Source organism: Chelon labrosus, assembly GCF_963514085.1.
Source record: "Chelon labrosus genome assembly, chromosome: 8".
NCBI lineage: Eukaryota > Metazoa > Chordata > Actinopteri > Mugiliformes > Mugilidae > Chelon > Chelon labrosus.
The window spans coordinates 24,794,018-24,807,910 of record NC_140358.1 but is presented as its reverse complement, the minus strand read 5'-3'; the positions used below and the strand labels follow the sequence as shown (position 1 = coordinate 24,807,910).

Sequence of the window (13,893 nt, the reverse complement as noted above, 5' to 3'; positions counted from 1 at the left end):
CAATTTCCCTTGTGGATCAATAAAGTTTATCTAAGTCTAAGTCTAAATAATGTCATCAACCCCCACTTTTGTTTTTGCACAAGTTGATAAAGTATGTAAAATATACAGAAGTATATAAAACAACATACTAAAGCATATACAAGCAATATATATAATGCAATAAAGTGGATATGAAGATATGTGGTAATATAGATATATAGACATAGTGTACAGTATATAGTGAGATACATAAAGTATGTAGTTGTAAGATACAGTATATCAGTTATTAAAGTGATTTATTGTTTAAACTTCCTTATTTCTCGGTCATACGTGACAGTAGTTTGATTATTTTAAGGATTCCTGAATGGTTGGTCGGACGAAATAAGACATGTGAAGACACTATCTTGAGCTTTAGAAAGAGTGAAATGTTTTAAGGCTCTTATAAGGCTAATTACAAAATGTCCTCATTGAGTCAGCACAACACTGAAAAATATTATAAGACTAACCTCTAAATATGAGGGGCAAACCAGGGATATCTAAATTATATATTGATTTTACTGCGTCCTTGCCCATTCTCCATTATGACTAACTTCAGCTCCTGCCTTATATTGAGTGATATATTGGATAACGTGTGTGATATTCACCATGAATGGTTGTCTGTCTCTCTGTGTTAGCCCTGTAATAGACTGGAGACCTGTCCAGGGTGTACCCCACCACTCGCCCAATGGGAGCTGGGATAGGCTCCAGTCCCGGCTCCGCCCACGACCCTTCACGGGACAAGCTGTTACAGAAGATGAATGAATGAATGAATGAATGAATGAATGATATTCAGCATAACATAAACAGGAGGATGTCTTAATTTCTACCAGTGAATCTTTCCCACTTTTGGAACTCTTTACTATTTTGTACAAGGACAAACTCTTTACTATTTTTGTACAAGAAAAGTCAGAACACTGTGTACTAAGGTCATTGTTCCCAGCCCATGCATTCCTTTTGAATGCAAAGAAATTGTCTTCTTCCAAGTTGGAAGCAACATTTGTTCCTTGCCTTGTTGCAGAAACCTGAGGTGTATATGGAAACAAATCTTCCTTGGGTGATATGTTATATATACACAAGATAAAAAAGTAAACAGTAGTAACAATGTCTGATACATAAGGCATGTTCATTCAGCATCACTGATGTAACACACGTGAAACCTCATCGTATTCCTTGTTACATCATGACCTTCACATGCCCACTGCTTGGGTCTGCCCTATTATTGCCATTATCAGTAAGGCTCACAAAACTACGCTAAAAATATATTTAACCTTCAAATAAAGCACTTATTTTTAATGGCTAGCATGTTTATTAAAGAACTGAGTGTATTTAATGCATACACGGTTCTGTAACATTTTATTTAAGTGGAGATTTATTCAGGCAGTAATCGTACAGCACAATTTGGGGTCCGTCGGCGGTTCATGGTGCAACATGTGTTGGATAATTCCAGAAGAAGCTTCGTAGTTTCTTTGCCCACTGCAGCTCAAAGACAGTCAGTCTCTCCAGCGCTTAGCTCCAGGGTTTTTTTGACCAGGACACACCGTCTGGAAGTCCGGAGACACTCGGGGATTTGACGTCGCTCACCAGTTCTTCGCTCTTCAACATTTCGCGGATCGTGCTTCGTCACTGAAAGCTTTTTTGTATTATATCTAGTTAGCCTGTTAGCGTTAGTTGTCAAAAATGTTGAGTGTCGCCAGAAGTGTTTCAAGGACTCTTCCTACAGGGACCTGCGCAAGAAACGTGTCATCTTTGATTAAGAAGGTGAGTTTCAAATGTTTATAATATCAGTTATATACACAACCCGGCGTCGGACGTTTTTGTAGGATTTGACAGCTAGCCGGCTAGCTTAGCATGCTAACAGCATTAGCTTGAGGCCACCCCATGTCGCATGCCGCTAGTACTGACAGTTAAGAGGCATTCTGTGTCGTTCAAATTATAAAACCACGCATTTACAGCAAGGGTTTTGTAATTCAAAATATCACAATTGGCTCTTGACCGTTTAATGACAGCTCAAGTTCGCGTTAGCTCTGCTGCGTAATTACAGGTGTGTGCGGCTAAGCTAACGCGTCCCAGCTCACAATGGACGTCCTATGAACCTGGCAGAGGTGTCTAATTCAAATGAAGGAGGAAAAAAATCTCAGTTTGCTCTTAATCTAATTATTTAAGTCAGTAAATGTGTTATGAGATGGTCTTTCCCTGGATCCGAGGCTGTGGATCTGTGACCTTCAGTGAGGTGTCCCCACCCCCAACATGCTGCAACACTTATCACATGGTGCTCCCAAGTTTTATTTTATAAACGCACTCACGTCTACATGTTTTTCTGCCTTTTCTGTTTCAATTAAATTTGATTTCCTGTAATATATATCTGTCTGTGGCAATATTCAAGTCTCTGTTCTTAGATTTCTTAATTTCCTAGTCAGAGGTCTTTGTTGTGAGGTGTAGGGAAGTAGGATGTCGGCTGCTGTTGCTTCATCACTAATATTTGAAACGATCCCACCACAGTGCATCCATTCTGCATTGACTAACAGCTGTGTCATTGTTGTTATGTGTTCACAGGCATGCTGGACCGGCTTCCAGCCAGATGCTCTCAGAGCCCTGTCCAGGAGGGACTATGCGTGAGTATTAACAGATATAAATACAAAACATATATATCAACCTTTCAAGTAAACATAATTAATTGCTGTCGATTGTTATAAACCTTCTAGTAAAATCTAAATTGTATTGTTGTGTTTTTTGTGTTGCAGGTCTGAAGCCGTCAAGGGTGCCGTCATTGGCATTGACTTGGGAACCACCAACTCATGTGTTGCTGTCATGGAGGGGAAACAGGCCAAGGTGAGGATGAGCACACACACCTCCCATGTCAGTGACACTGGGTTAAGTAATCAATTGAGGTCTCTACCCAGCATATCTAAAGGGAAAGATGAATGTTGAACTTTGAGTGCCATGATGACTGGTGGTCGTTTTTAAGATATGGCCCTTTTACAAGTAGCTGTACGTCAGATTGTCGACGAGATGCAGACAAACTAACAGATGATTCAATTCAACATAAGGACCCGTTTTCACAAAACGATAACATCACTCTACTGTCTCAGTTATATATCTATACTGAATCTATATACACTGATCAAGCATAACATTATGACTAGAGCTGGGACGATTAGTCGACGTCGTCGACGTAATCGACGTCATAAATTCGTCGACATGAATAATTTGCGTCGACGAGTCGACGGTTGAAGTCCCCGTTCCAAACAACAACCTACCAGATGAACTCTCACGCCAGTCCAGTGGTGGCAGTAAATATGCACCAGAACGCTAGTCGCCAATCGCTGTAGACGCCTTAGTTTAAAACGGAAGAAGAAGAAGAACAAGCAATGGCGGCGGCAAGCAGTAGTGGGAGCGAGGAGCAAGTTAGAGCTGTCCCAAACGATTATTTTTCAAACGATCGTTTGGGCCCGCCACAGTCTCATTTGACCATAAAAAAATCATTAAAACAGTAAAACAGTATTTCACCATCTCTAATCACAGTCAGTCAGCCCATCCCGGTGTACTCGGTCTCTCCAGCCCGCGAGTGAGCGCACTCGCACTCACACACACATACACACACACACACATACACACGCATAGGTCGCGCTGCATTGTCCGAGCTTTCCTGGCTGCACCTGGCGCATTTGAAGAGAATTTGAGAATTTTTTTGAGAAGAGAAACGACGAGATGATCTGTGACGGGGTGCTCATTACGTCGATCGCGATCGACCGTTAGATCGCGAAGGTAATGCGGGTAGATCGCGTGCCGCCGATTTTTTTTTATTTTTATTTTTTTTAGATGTTAGTCTAAAACATTTATGTGTTGCAACTCCAAAACAAACAGCAATACAAACGTTCATCTTTATTATACACATCCACAGCCACGCACAACTTCAACAACTCAAGACTAATCGTATAATTAATTAGTCGTTAGATTAGTCGACTAATCGAAAAAATAATCGCTAGATTAATCGTTTGAAAAATAATCGTTTGGGACAGCTCTAATTATGACCAGACAGGAGAAGTAAATAACATTGACCATCTTGTGACAATACAATGTTCTCCTGGGAAACTTTTGGACCTGGCATTCATTCATGTGGATGTTACTTAGACATGTAGCACCCATCTACACCAGACTCAAGTACCCCCCACCCCATAGCAATGACACTCCTTGATGACAGCAGCCCCAGCAGGATGCAGCCTGACACAGGCACACACACAAAAACGCTTCAGGAACAACTCAAAAGAAACATGAAGAACAGCACAAGGTGCTGACCTGGCCTCCAAATTCATTAGATCCCAAGCTGATCAAGAATCTGTAGGATGATCCACAGAGGCCCCTCCCCTCAGAAGGCCCATGTTCATTCTCTGATGAGTCACAACTGTTTTGGAGGCACAAGGGAGACTTACGCAATATTAGGAAGGTGGTCATAATGTTATGCCTGATCTGTGTATGTATTTTAGTGCTGATATTATTAATTTCTGTCAGTAAACAGTCAGTAAATCACACAACACAGGACAACATGTCACTCATGTTGGTGTAACAGTACATTAGTTAGGTTAAATTAACCGTGAGTTCAATTTTCTCATGTCCAGGTGCTGGAGAACGCAGAGGGAGCCAGGACGACTCCTTCAGTCATTGCCTTCACCGCAGAGGGGGAGCGTCTGGTGGGCATGCCCGCCAAACGGCAGGCTGTCACCAACCCTCAGAACACGCTGTACGCCACAAAGAGACTCATCGGACGTCGCTACGATGACGCAGAGGTCCAGAAGGACTTGTGAGTGCATCTGTCGTCATGATGTCAAAAACCTTTACTTTACACCTCTTTCATTTCTTATTGAATGCAATGGAACAAATGTACATTATTTTTTTTACCTGATGGAAGTTTCTTTTCATAAACAGGAAGAACGTCCCGTATAAGATTGTGCGTGCGTCTAACGGTGATGCCTGGGTTGAGGCTCATGGGAAGATGTACTCTCCTAGCCAGGCTGGAGCCTTTGTTCTCATAAAGATGAAGGAGACTGCAGGTACGACTCCAACTGCTTTCAAAAAATAAAAAAGTCTTCCACATGTGAGCAATACTTTTATTAATGATTTGCTGTTTTGTGTTGCAGAGAACTACCTGGGAACTAAAGTGAAGAATGCCGTCATCACCGTGCCAGCCTACTTCAATGACTCTCAGAGACAGGTACATACGCACACTTTGTTTGAAGGCAAGGCGTCAAAACATTTACCTCAGCTCTCCGCTATGAACAGCTTTAAAAGATGGGCGTTTGTCAAATACTCAAGATTATAAAGAATATTTTATTGAAGGGAAATACGATTATGTGCAGGAAACGGGGTATTTTATCCAAAATACTATTAGAGGAGTTTTAAACAATATTTATTATAATTGATTCATTTCTGTATTAGGAAATAAGATTTACATAGGAATGATTGGTTCTGATCGGGGTGTTTAACTTTTAATTATTACATTCAGTCAGGCTGCAACTAACAACATAAATTTCACAGCTATTTCACACGTTATAACGTGTGAAACTGCAGTCTTAGCACTTGAGCAATTCTACATACCACTTTCCAGTGTTGGTCATTGGCCTGCTGTACTGTCTTTGCAAACGTATAAGGTTGGATCCAGAACCTACATTTATAAACAATTTTTAGTTTTCTAAGTGTTAATCCATTATACACTCTACACAGTTTAAATGTGTGTCAGTAAAAAGTCGGCAGAGGGAAATAACTTCATGTAGCGGAAAACAGCAACTTGAAAAGTGCTTAGAGGAGACTTATTTAACTTCACTTAGCTCACCTACTGTGAAGGAGGCTGCATAAATAGCAGGGTGATCTCCACTGTGGGACAAATAAAGGATTATCATATTTTTTCCACTTAATTTCTAGCCACACAGCTTGTGGCAGCTTGCTAGTTTTGGTAGGCTACCACCAGGTGCTTGAGATCATTAACATGTCATTATGTAAGACGACGTCTCGTCTTAGCCACAGGAAAAAATGGTCATTGACGAACACCGGTGCTGTAATTGTTATTGAGCATGCTGTAAAAGTCAACCGTGTCCTGCTTCTGTCTCTCATACTAATCAGAATCGGAATGTTTTATTAATCCTTCAAGGAAATTGTTTTGTTGCTGTTGCTCCCATAAAGTGACAGTGTTGCTAGGTGACAGAGCAAATACAATAGAATAAAAAAATATAATAATTAATATATAAAGTAAGATGCATTTAAAGTAAAAGAAACAATATTGCACAACTATTCACGATATACAGAGGTAAGAGATTGCAAATAAATTAAAAGTGTTAAGAGTGACCAACACTCAGGGAGGAGTTAGAAAGTTTGATGGCCACAGGCAGGAATGACCTCCTGTGGCATTCTGTGGTGCATTTGGGTAGAATGAGTCTGTTACTAAAGCTACTCCTTAGACTGGCCAGTAAAGTCTGAGACGGTTCTGTTCAGAAATCTTGATGCAACCTTGGAAAAACTTCTGTCTGCCTTGAAATATTTCTCTAGACCCGTTTATTTGTTTCCAAGTGAACCTGCACTGTTAGTTTAACATTATATTTCATCCCATTCCCCCTTTAATAAATCAGTCAGTGTGCATAGACAGTTTGAGAAATGGCAGTTGGACAAACATGTTTTTTTAAGGCTTCACTTGATGGAGACGGTTATACAGAGACTTAGACTTTATTCATCCACAAGGTCTCTCTTTCTTGAGAACCACAAGTAAAAAATAAAATAAAAATCTAATGAAATAAGTAAAAATCTAGTAAAATAAAATAGTATAAGCAAATAAAGTACATAATAGAGATAGTACATGTATATTTATATACATAGGAAGGATTAATAAGGTGCATTAATGTGGAGTTATCTGTTACAGAAAGGTGATTGTTGAAAGTTGTTCAGCTGGATAGAGTAGTTGTATGAATGACGTCCTGTAGCGTTCACTGTGGGAGTGGAGCTGAATCAGTCTGTTGGAGAATGAGCTCCGCTGTCCCTCTATTATCTAGCGTAGTGGATGAGATCGATCGTCCGTGGTGGAGAGCAGTTTGTCCAGTGTCCTCATGTCCCTCACTGACACAAACATCTCCGACTCGCTGCCGTTCAGATCAATTTGTCGATCCTACTTACAAACCACAGTACAGTACAAGTCATGGGGAATGACATACAGCACATGGTCCATCAGGCCAAACGGAGATTTTGCTGCAGGCAGAAGTTGACGAGAAGGTCAACAAATACAAAAATGACAAATATCTTGGTGTCTCCTTGATTCCCAGGCCACGAAAGACGCAGGACAGATATCCGGTCTGAACGTCCTGCGTGTGATCAATGAGCCGACGGCTGCCGCTCTGGCCTACGGCCTGGACAAAACCCAGGATAAGATGTGAGTAGAAGGGAACACCATCATCGGTGAAGTTCTGTCAGGAAAACGTTTGTCAGTAATTCACCTTTACTAAAACTCCGTGTGTCTGTGTGTTACCAGTATCGCTGTGTACGATCTGGGCGGCGGTACGTTTGATATCTCGGTCCTGGAGATCCAGAAGGGAGTCTTTGAGGTGAAGTCCACCAACGGTGACACTTTCCTGGGAGGAGAGGACTTTGACCAGCACCTCCTCAGACACATTGTGAAGGAGTTCAAGAGAGAGGTAGGCAGTGTTTGGCTTTGTCCTCACCTCTGGTTTGTCTTTGTCGTCTTGGTTTTTCATGTGCATTGTTTGGTTCCGTTTTTGTTTTATAGTCTGGTGTGGATCTGATGAAGGACAACATGGCTCTTCAAAGAGTCAGAGAAGCTGCTGAGAAGGCCAAGTGTGAGCTGTCGTCTTCACTGCAGGTAAAGCCTTTATCGGCATTGAAGCAGATGAGTTTGCAGGTGTACTAATTAGATTAAATATGTGCAACGGTGCCGGTTCAGAGACAAAGCAACTTTTAGTTAAATATCTTTAAGCTTTTTGGCAGTCGGCCTCTTAACTCTTTCTCTGTCACTTGTCCCAAATAATCTTTATTCTTAACCGTAGTCCAGCTCTCAGTCAGCTGTCCAGAGTGTTTTGTGTCTGGCTCAGTGTTACAGTGCTGGTAGAGGAAGCTCCTGAGTTGTGCTTCACTGCAGCAGATTCTGTTTTAGTTTCTGCTGCTGCTGAGCTGCTGCAGGACTCGACCCAGTGAGAGTGGACTGTCCTGATTCTGATTCTGCAGGACGGTCCTAGTACAGGGTCATACAAACATCTGGGCAAAGAAATATCATCTGTTAAAACACATACCAGGTGATGTGATGTAATCTTGGTGTGTTTTTTCCCTCCTCCCTTCCTCCCTTACTCCATCCCAGACTGATATCAACCTCCCCTACCTTACCATGGATGCCTCCGGTCCCAAACATCTCAACATGAAGCTGACCCGGTCTCAGTTTGAAGGCATCGTGGCCGACCTGATCCGCCGCACCGTGGCTCCCTGTCAGAAGGCCATGCAGGACGCCGAGGTGTCCAAGGGAGACATAGGAGAGGTGCTGCTGGTGGGAGGCATGTCCCGCATGCCCAAGGTATTAACCGTTAAAGTATAACCCCAAGAAAGTCCGGCCAGTGAATTGCAATTCTAATACTTGGTGAAAGTGTAGTCATATTTATGTATTTACTAGATTTAGATCCACAAGTGTTCAGGTGAGGAGCTCACTGCTGCTCAACAGTGACATCTCCTGGTCCAAAGTGGTGCTGCAATGTGGATTCCATTTCTCTGCTAAATTTGTACTTTGTGTACTTGCATACTAAACTTTAAAGGCCTCTAAATTTGGAAAATTATTTTATGGGTGACGTTGATTACTGCTTTGCTCTGATAAAAACCAAAACGACCAGGAGATCTTCACGAGTTGAGATTCTTCCTCAGCATGAGACTGTACATAGCGGCCGTTCGTGTACAAACACACGAGTAACGCACTCGTTTCGTCTCTGCAGGTCCAGCAGACGGTCCAGGACCTGTTCGGCCGCGCCCCCAGCAAGTCGGTCAACCCCGATGAGGCCGTCGCCATAGGAGCAGCCATCCAGGGTGGCGTTCTGGCTGGCGATGTCACGGACGTGCTGCTCTTGGACGTAACTCCACTGTCACTGGGTATCGAGACTCTCGGGGGCGTCTTCACCAAACTCATCAACAGGAACACGACGATTCCCACCAAGAAGAGCCAGGTACTTAAAAGCAGCGCTGCAGTAACGTTTGGCTTCATTACGACAAGCGCACCAATAACCTACAGCTCCACGTTGTCGCCGTCCCCTCCAGGTGTTCTCCACAGCGGCTGATGGTCAGACTCAGGTGGAGATCAAGGTGTGTCAGGGCGAGAGAGAGATGGCAACAGACAACAAGGTGCTGGGTCAGTTCACTCTGGTGGGGATCCCCCCTGCCCCCCGCGGCGTACCTCAGATCGAGGTCACCTTCGACATCGACGCCAATGGCATCGTCCACGTGTCCGCCAAGGACAAGGGCACAGGCCGCGAACAGCAGAGTAAGTGTCATTTTAACATATTTTTAAACGATGCAGTCACATCTAAATGAAAGTTAAACCTGTTAATTCATTATCAAATTACTTGGATTCATGTTGGATTAAAATTCTGGACGCTAATGTTTATGCACGGAGCTGTAACCACTGAGGACTAAACCCTTCCAATCATTTCTTGTTAAAACTTGGCAGCAAAATGTTGTTCAAGGATACAAACACAGAATATTTGTCTTTTAATTAAAAGTTTACAGCATTAGCATTTTTTCCCAGAGTGCCTTGAATGTCTCGTGTTCTTTTCATTCTTGTGACCCTGTAGTTTAATTAGCAGATCTAAACGTCAGATCTGTTGCCTGTTGAATATCCCAAACATCTTCTCATCTCTTCTGCCTCCTCCTCCTCCTCTTCCTCCTCAGTTGTGATCCAGTCATCAGGAGGCCTCAGCAAAGACGACATCGAGAACATGATCAAGAATGCAGAGAGGTACGCAGAGGAGGACAGAAGGAGAAAGGTAAGACGATACACCGTACTTGAACCTGTTTATTTGGTGGTGTTTATAAATGTACCTGTTCTCCGTGTCAGAGAGAGGTCATTAACTGTGTTTGGTTGCTGCAGGATCGCGTGGAGGCCGTGAACATGGCCGAGGGCATCATCCACGACACAGAATCCAAGATGGAGGAGTTCAAGGACCAGCTTCCTGCTGATGAGGTACGGCTGATTTAATGTAGGCTTAATAACAGATTAAACACATTGTCTTGCCTGGACAACATAGGAAGAATAAACCACGGCTTAAATACGGTGGTGGACTACCGCAGTCGGCATGTTCTCAGTCCAGCTGCTGAATAAATTAGTCGAACTACTTCTCGTTAGACATCTGTGAGTTTTGGATTCAGTTCGAAGTGGACTTGTAGAGTTCTGAGAAGACGTTTCACCACTCGTCCGACGTGTTCTCATTGAGAAGCAGAACGTGGTGAAAGGTCTTCTCAAAACTCTACAAGTCCAGTTGGATGTACCGTGATCTGGATGACTGAGAACCTTCACAGACTCAAGGCACTTGGTCAAGTTTTAAGAGTAACAACCAAAATGTCAGGATTTTATCCCTCATACTGTTAGATCTTGACCTGTCTGCTATGCACCATTTCTACCTTCATTCATTCCGGTTTCTATTTCCTTGGTTCGTCCAACCACCAGTGCACCAAGCTGAAGGAGGAGATGACAAAGGTCAGGGATCTTCTTGCCAACAAGGACGCAGAGACGGGAGAGAACATCAAACAGGCCGCCACCAACCTGCAGCAGGCGTCGCTCAAGCTCTTCGAAATGGCCTACAAGAAGGTAAGAGCCTCGTTCTCAGATGTTGAAAAGGATGCCGTACAAGGCACAACTGGGTCAGTGCCGAGACGTTTGCCAGCTTTTCCCCACTCCACCCCCCCACCTCCTCACTTCTGTTCTTCTCCCTCGCTGCGCCTGAGCAACATAAATAATTTTGAATGAACTCTTTTTCTTCAAACAACCATCTGTTTGTGCGTCTGTAACATTTCCGCTGGAAGAACACAAGTTGTCAGCCCGGCGGTATTGACATTTAATCAAGCTGCAGCACAGACGGTAGAGACACAATAAACGGAAAAGGAACGCCGTGTAAACACAACAGAACAAGTGACAGTGCAGGATATTACATGGGTTATAGTTGGTCTTTTAACTTCTTCTTTAAACACGGATATATCAGTGGAAAATTACAAGCCTCTGTCCTTCAAATGGTGGATTCTGTGATTTTCTTTTTGTATCTAGGGTACAGACACCAAGTATTTTGACAAACCTTAGTGTAAAACAAATTGCTGCACAGTGCAGGTGCAGTTAGCCTTGAGCTTTAAGTTACATGAGCCTACACAAGCTAACTTTAGCCACAACCATAGACTGTAAATAAAGATGGAGAGGAGCAGCTCCTCTAAAGTGAAGCCAAAGCAAGTATAGCTCCCCCTGGTGGCTGGCTGAAGTACAGGTCATAAGCTCCACCCCCTCCATGTTAGTGGATGGGACTTGGGTCAAACTAAAACATATAGTACAGGTCAAATAATCAAGGAAATCAAGGATGGTTTCTGTCATTTTAGTTAGTTAATTAGTCCATTTTTCCAGTACTGTGTATATCAAACATTTCTTTGTAACTGGTGGAGGTAGAGCAGAGCGCAGCATTAATTAAACGAAACCGAGAGTGAGTCTACAGGAAGTGTGGGTGGGGTCATCGATAACGCGCTACACTTTCGGACCGTAATGCGCTGACTCTGGCTCCAAACTCACAAGATATATCACATATCCCCGGGAAACTAGCGTCAGTTTGGCCAATGTTAGGAAGTGGACACGCGTAGTCCATATTAATATACAGTCTATGCTGTAGCACCATCTCCAGTCTCGGTTAGCCAGGAACCGACGGCAACTTCCCTGCCTTCAGTTTGTAGTGGGAAGTTGGTCTGGTGTAACTGATTATGTTACAGCTTAAGATCTGCTGGTAGTTTGATGCCTTGTACAGGGAAAATACTTACTTTTCAAAGTTTAACTCACTGCAAATTAGAAACTGCAACGTGGGAATATTTGTAATTTTGGTTTAACTGTATAATCAATAAAACGTGGATTAGTTTCCTATAGTTTACAGTTATAGATGCACACTTGCTGAAGAGTTCTTTCCCAAACAAATCCTTAGAAATCATTAGTAACCGATGAGACTTTCAGACTGAAATGCACATCTCTGACCTGGCGTCTGTGCTCCTTTCTTCCTGCAGATGGCGGCAGAGCGGGAGGGCAGCAGCGGCAGCAGCGGCAGCAGCGACGGCAGCAGCAGCGGCGGCAGCAGCAGTAGTTCATCAGAGGGAGAGAAGAAGGAAGGCCAGCAGTAGACACTTGCACTTGGTTGTCACAAGGTTACCATGACAACAGAGGACTGATTGGCTGGAGGGGGGCGGGTGGGCAGAGGGGTGGACTAGGCGGGGAGGGTGGCAGTCTTTAGTCATTCTTACCGTAATATATTATTCTACTGTGTTTTGGCAGTAAAATACTCGATATAAATGATAAATGTCCGTGTACGCTACTCCACAAACCCGTGACCTGTCTGTGTGTAATTTAACTGTGTCAGACACAATGTTATGTATGTTTTTATTTTTACAAAGCTCCTGATTTTTGAGGTAGTTGAAAGTTTGTTTCCTCTTTTGGTTCGTGCTCCATCTTCAGGTCATAGCAGTTTGCGCTGTTGCTACGAGTTCACCAAGAGAGATCCAGCTTTGCGAGTCGATCATTCAGTCTATATAATATAATATAACATGTTGGAACAATGCTCTACATCTGTTTATAGAGGTCTTGTTTTAATAGTGAGCTCACAACATCACTGTAATGACATGCAAACCTGAACAGAACTGCTGCAGTGAGGTTTTCATTTCATCATTTGTTTTCTCTTTTCTCCGTCATAATGCGTTCAGGATGGAGTTGTGATCCCGTTTGCCGAGACATCATGCTTGATTCTCATACTGACCTATGGTGGGGAGGAGAAAAGAATAAATAAATAATTCTGTGAGAGGACGAAGTCAAGCTTTAGTTAATTTCTCATATCCTGTGTATACGAGCGTGAGAGTTCGGTGCGTTCACCTAAAACAGATTTCGAGCTGTGCGGTCCATGTCGGGTCGGGGAGGGGGGAGGGGTTTGGGACTATAGAGGCTGAGATTGCACAACACAGGATGAGGCCTTAGTTTACCTCCCATTTCAGACAGACGCCAGGAGCTGGAGACGGGATACGAAGAACCAGTGCAAGGGTTTGAGAAATGTCTGAACTCGGCTGTCATTCCCATGCCTGGTTGTTGTTGTTGTTGTTGTTGTTGTGGGTGATCCAGACGTGGGAGGTAGTGAATTGTAATGAATTCGAGGCCTCTTTTTTTTTTGTTTTCTCTCTCTGCTGTTGGGAGGGGATTATAATATTACTGAATGAAAATTGAGGGTCGCAATAACTGTTGTCTTTTCTAATAAAAAAATCAAATGTGAACGTGCGGTTTGATGGCGTTTGACACGTTGCATTACTCAAATTAAAATTTGTAAGCGAGGAGGAGAACGAGGAATCGTCAGATCCTCTGCTGCTGCCACCAACTAAAGACATAAATGGAAACTCACAAAATCATCTTGAGGAACGTTCTGATCTGTGCATCATGCAACCCTCTCATTTTGTCTTTCTGTCCATTCTCCAGAACATATGCACATGGAATAACTGTATACACTGATCAGCCACAACATTATGACTGGTGACAGGAGAAATAAATAACACTGACAGTCTTGTGACAATACAATGTCCTGATGGGGAAACTTTAGGACACATATAGGAGATTCTAGGGAATTGAGGCCGTTT

General features: G+C 43.1%; 1 protein-coding gene across 1 annotated transcript; it reads left to right on the top strand.

Moving 5' to 3' along the window:
• The first annotated feature begins 1,439 nt into the window (after window positions 1-1,439).
• On the top strand, window positions 1,440-12,459 carry hspa9 (heat shock protein 9). The gene is made up of 16 exons (XM_084549995.1): window positions 1,440-1,776; window positions 2,572-2,630; window positions 2,760-2,847; window positions 4,635-4,816; window positions 4,942-5,066; window positions 5,154-5,227; window positions 7,320-7,426; window positions 7,526-7,688; window positions 7,781-7,873; window positions 8,366-8,575; window positions 8,985-9,212; window positions 9,304-9,526; window positions 9,934-10,028; window positions 10,133-10,225; window positions 10,709-10,849; window positions 12,289-12,459. The coding sequence occupies exons 1-16, from the start codon at window positions 1,696-1,698 to the stop codon at window positions 12,400-12,402; spliced, it is 2,076 nt and encodes a 691-aa protein (XP_084406121.1). The 5' UTR covers window positions 1,440-1,695; the 3' UTR covers window positions 12,403-12,459.
• The last annotated feature ends 1,434 nt before the right edge of the window (window positions 12,460-13,893 follow it).